Source organism: Aplysia californica, unplaced genomic scaffold, assembly GCF_000002075.1.
Source record: "Aplysia californica isolate F4 #8 unplaced genomic scaffold, AplCal3.0 scaffold00782, whole genome shotgun sequence".
In the NCBI taxonomy this organism is placed as follows: domain Eukaryota; kingdom Metazoa; phylum Mollusca; class Gastropoda; order Aplysiida; family Aplysiidae; genus Aplysia; species Aplysia californica.
Genome location: NW_004798052.1, coordinates 167,476 through 170,341, shown reverse-complemented (window position 1 = coordinate 170,341; position 2,866 = coordinate 167,476). Strand labels below are relative to the sequence as shown.

The window sequence follows — 2,866 nt, the reverse complement described above, 5'->3', positions numbered from 1 at the left end:
ACAAGCAAAGCAAAGCCAAATTAAGAAAACACATACACACACACACACACACACACACACACACACACACACACACACACGCACACATACACACACCAAAAGATATTTTAAAAAACTCACATAGGCACAGCCGCTTGCAGACATACAAAAGCTCGAGCGCATACTACATGTATTTTTGATTAAGTTAATCTATTTTTCTCGAAAACCAATGAGCACTAGGTTCACCGACCATAAACGATTGATAACATTTGAAACCTACATATTGTTGTCACAAATTAAAGGAAAATCACTCCAAAATCAAATTTTAATGAATCTGACACATTTTACAGCACAATGAACAATCTTAAGCAATTCTACCTAGGAAACTGTTCTTGCTCGCTCTTGTCGATTCGGATAATTTTTAACATTTATTAGCATGTCTTTTAAAACCTTCATTAATTTTACTCTTTGCATTCAAATTCTCCCTCACCTTCAAGTGATCGTTGATGTTGTTAGGATCACGGTTGACAAGATCGATCTCGGCCATGGCTATTGTTGGGCAATAAAGTTTCTGCTCTGTGCTGGTCTTAGATCGGAGCCGTGTACTGGAATGACTGACCTTTGGTCACTCTGCGGGCAAGCTTATGAACCCTGCCCGTATTTTCTTCTTGTCACCACGGGCTACAAGGGTTGGGTAGAACCACCCCATGTTGTCCTGTCCTATCGTTTTCTCCAACAAATCGGCAAGCTGCCCCCGTCATTAACGCTGAGAGCTTTCGTACTAATCCTCTTACTAGCGTTAACAGTGACGACATAGTACACAGAACCGGCATGATTGACAACAGCCCCATTGAGTCTCTACCTGATGCACAAAAACTATCCGGTCGGAGGCCGAATGATTAATTTAAAATGTTTTTTCGAGATTCTATTCTAGTATGTTCTGTGGTACTTGCAACATTATTAGGTCCTATAATAAATCACATGTTTAGTAACATTTCTTTTTTTGGTTTTAATATAGGTGATTTACTGTTTCGTAAATATTTTTAAAAATATAGGTGAATAATAGTTAAGTAAAATTTCTTTTTTAAATATAGCTAGGTGTTTTACGCCCCCATCAACACACTTTTAGATCATTTAGGGGGTGCACTTCGAGCTTTCCTGTCAAGGCCAACCCCAACTGAGAGGGAATATTGTTAACTAAAACATTTGAAATTAACATGAAGGTGTGAAAAAAATATGGTAACTTTAAAGGCATACGAATAATCTACCGCGATAGTCTTGTTTACCTGTTTGAAATCTTAACGTTTTGGTTGAGCTCAAAGGCCTGCGATATGAGATTTGATGGCGTCAAAGAAATAGGAAGACCAAGAAAAAGATGGACAATGTAGTCAAATAGATCCTCCAAAGGAAGAACATGATTTTATAGGTAACACACCTGGGGCACGCTCGACAATTTCATCTCTCCTCGAAACCTTACGATACAAGAGGACAGAAGAAGAAATGGAAAAAAGAGACACCCCCCCCCCATTATAAACCCCTTTACACCCCTAAGCCCCTCAACCCCATCCCAACCCCTAACCTCCCAATCCCCTCTCTTTTTACCCCCCCCCCCTTTCTCTCTGCCTTCCCTCGCTCTCTATGTTTCTCTTTCATTCATTGTCAAGTTCACACCCATACATTCTTCAAACACTTTTTTTTCTAAAAACAATCAGAACTGAATAAAGCGGCGCAATCTTAAGACAATTAAAGGTCGCAGACGTGTCTGGCAGCGACAGGTTTACGACCAGTGACACATGCGATACACCAGCGACTGTGACAGAGTCAAGATACGCCATATCCGAGGCCATCCCAGGGGCGATAACTGCCACACGCGATCGTTTTAGTTCCCAAGACCAGACGTTTGAGACATTCGCTATGGCGGCGGGCTGATTACCTGCCTACAGATGTGAACAGAGTAGAATACGTTTCTTTTTAAGAGCAAAGATTTATGGTGCCGAGAGCACGTAAAATTCAAGCCTTCCCTGAAAAACGTTCGATTATAAATAAGGTGGAGAAATCTTCCCCTTTCCTTGTTAAATTTATATTTTATTCCTGTCTTGTGTGGAATCTATTGCTTGAATATACGCACTTTAAAGATCGCCTTTTGATTTGTTCCAATAAATACTATGCATTGTACCGTATTTGCTTTTCTTGTTTCAGTGCAACTTTCAGCCCAGCAGCTGGTTTCACACCAACGTTTATGAGTAAATAAAAAGAGACTCTTCAAAAACATCGAACTGTAAACATTCTTCAGCTTAGAATACCCCCACCCATACACTCTCTCTCGATATTTCTCTCTATCACTCACCCCCCCCCCCCCCCCCCCACACTTTATTAGAGGTTGGTTTGTCTAAAGTCAATTGACACTAAAGTAAGAACGATCAGTGCATGAAGAGTTTTTTTTCTGACTTTTTTCTCCTCCAGTCTTACTGTAGGTGAGATAGAGTCCTAAAATCTTCTACAACAAATATTATTTTCTAAAAGAAATTTAAGGGTACCGCTTTCATGAGGCGCAAGTGATAATTGAAGGAGGAAGAAGAGAAATCGTGCAAGCCCGGCTCATCAACCAATGTTCTTTAATAATTCCTTGCCAAAACTAAAGAAACTGTTTAACAATAACAAAATGAAAAGCATGTGGCTCCTTTAAAAGTAAGAACAGTGCCCACAAAAGAATACATAACATGAAAGTAAAAAGCAGTGAATGTGTGAATTTAAGAAGATATCTAATTACCCACAATGTATATCAACACAAACAAGAATAACAGAACGTTAGGTACCTCAGCTTAAAACGTATTAAATCGGCCGAATCTCTCTCTCTCTCTCTCTCTCTCTCTCTCTCTCTCTCTCC

The 2,866-nt window shown here is 39.8% G+C and overlaps 1 protein-coding gene across 2 annotated transcripts in view; it reads right to left on the bottom strand.

The window, feature by feature from the left end:
- Positions 1-2,866, bottom strand: part of LOC101862612 (caveolin-1) — a 37,058-nt gene that overhangs the window by 33,394 nt on the left and 798 nt on the right. The window contains exon 1 of one of the 2 annotated variants that reach the window (XM_013088653.2): positions 470-596. The exons of the other annotated variant lie outside the window; for it this stretch is intronic. Within the exon in view, the coding sequence (XP_012944107.1) occupies positions 470-526 (57 nt within the window). The 5' untranslated portion in view covers positions 527-596. Of the gene's footprint in view, positions 1-469; positions 597-2,866 lie in introns of those variants that run through there. 2 annotated transcript variants of the gene reach the window in all.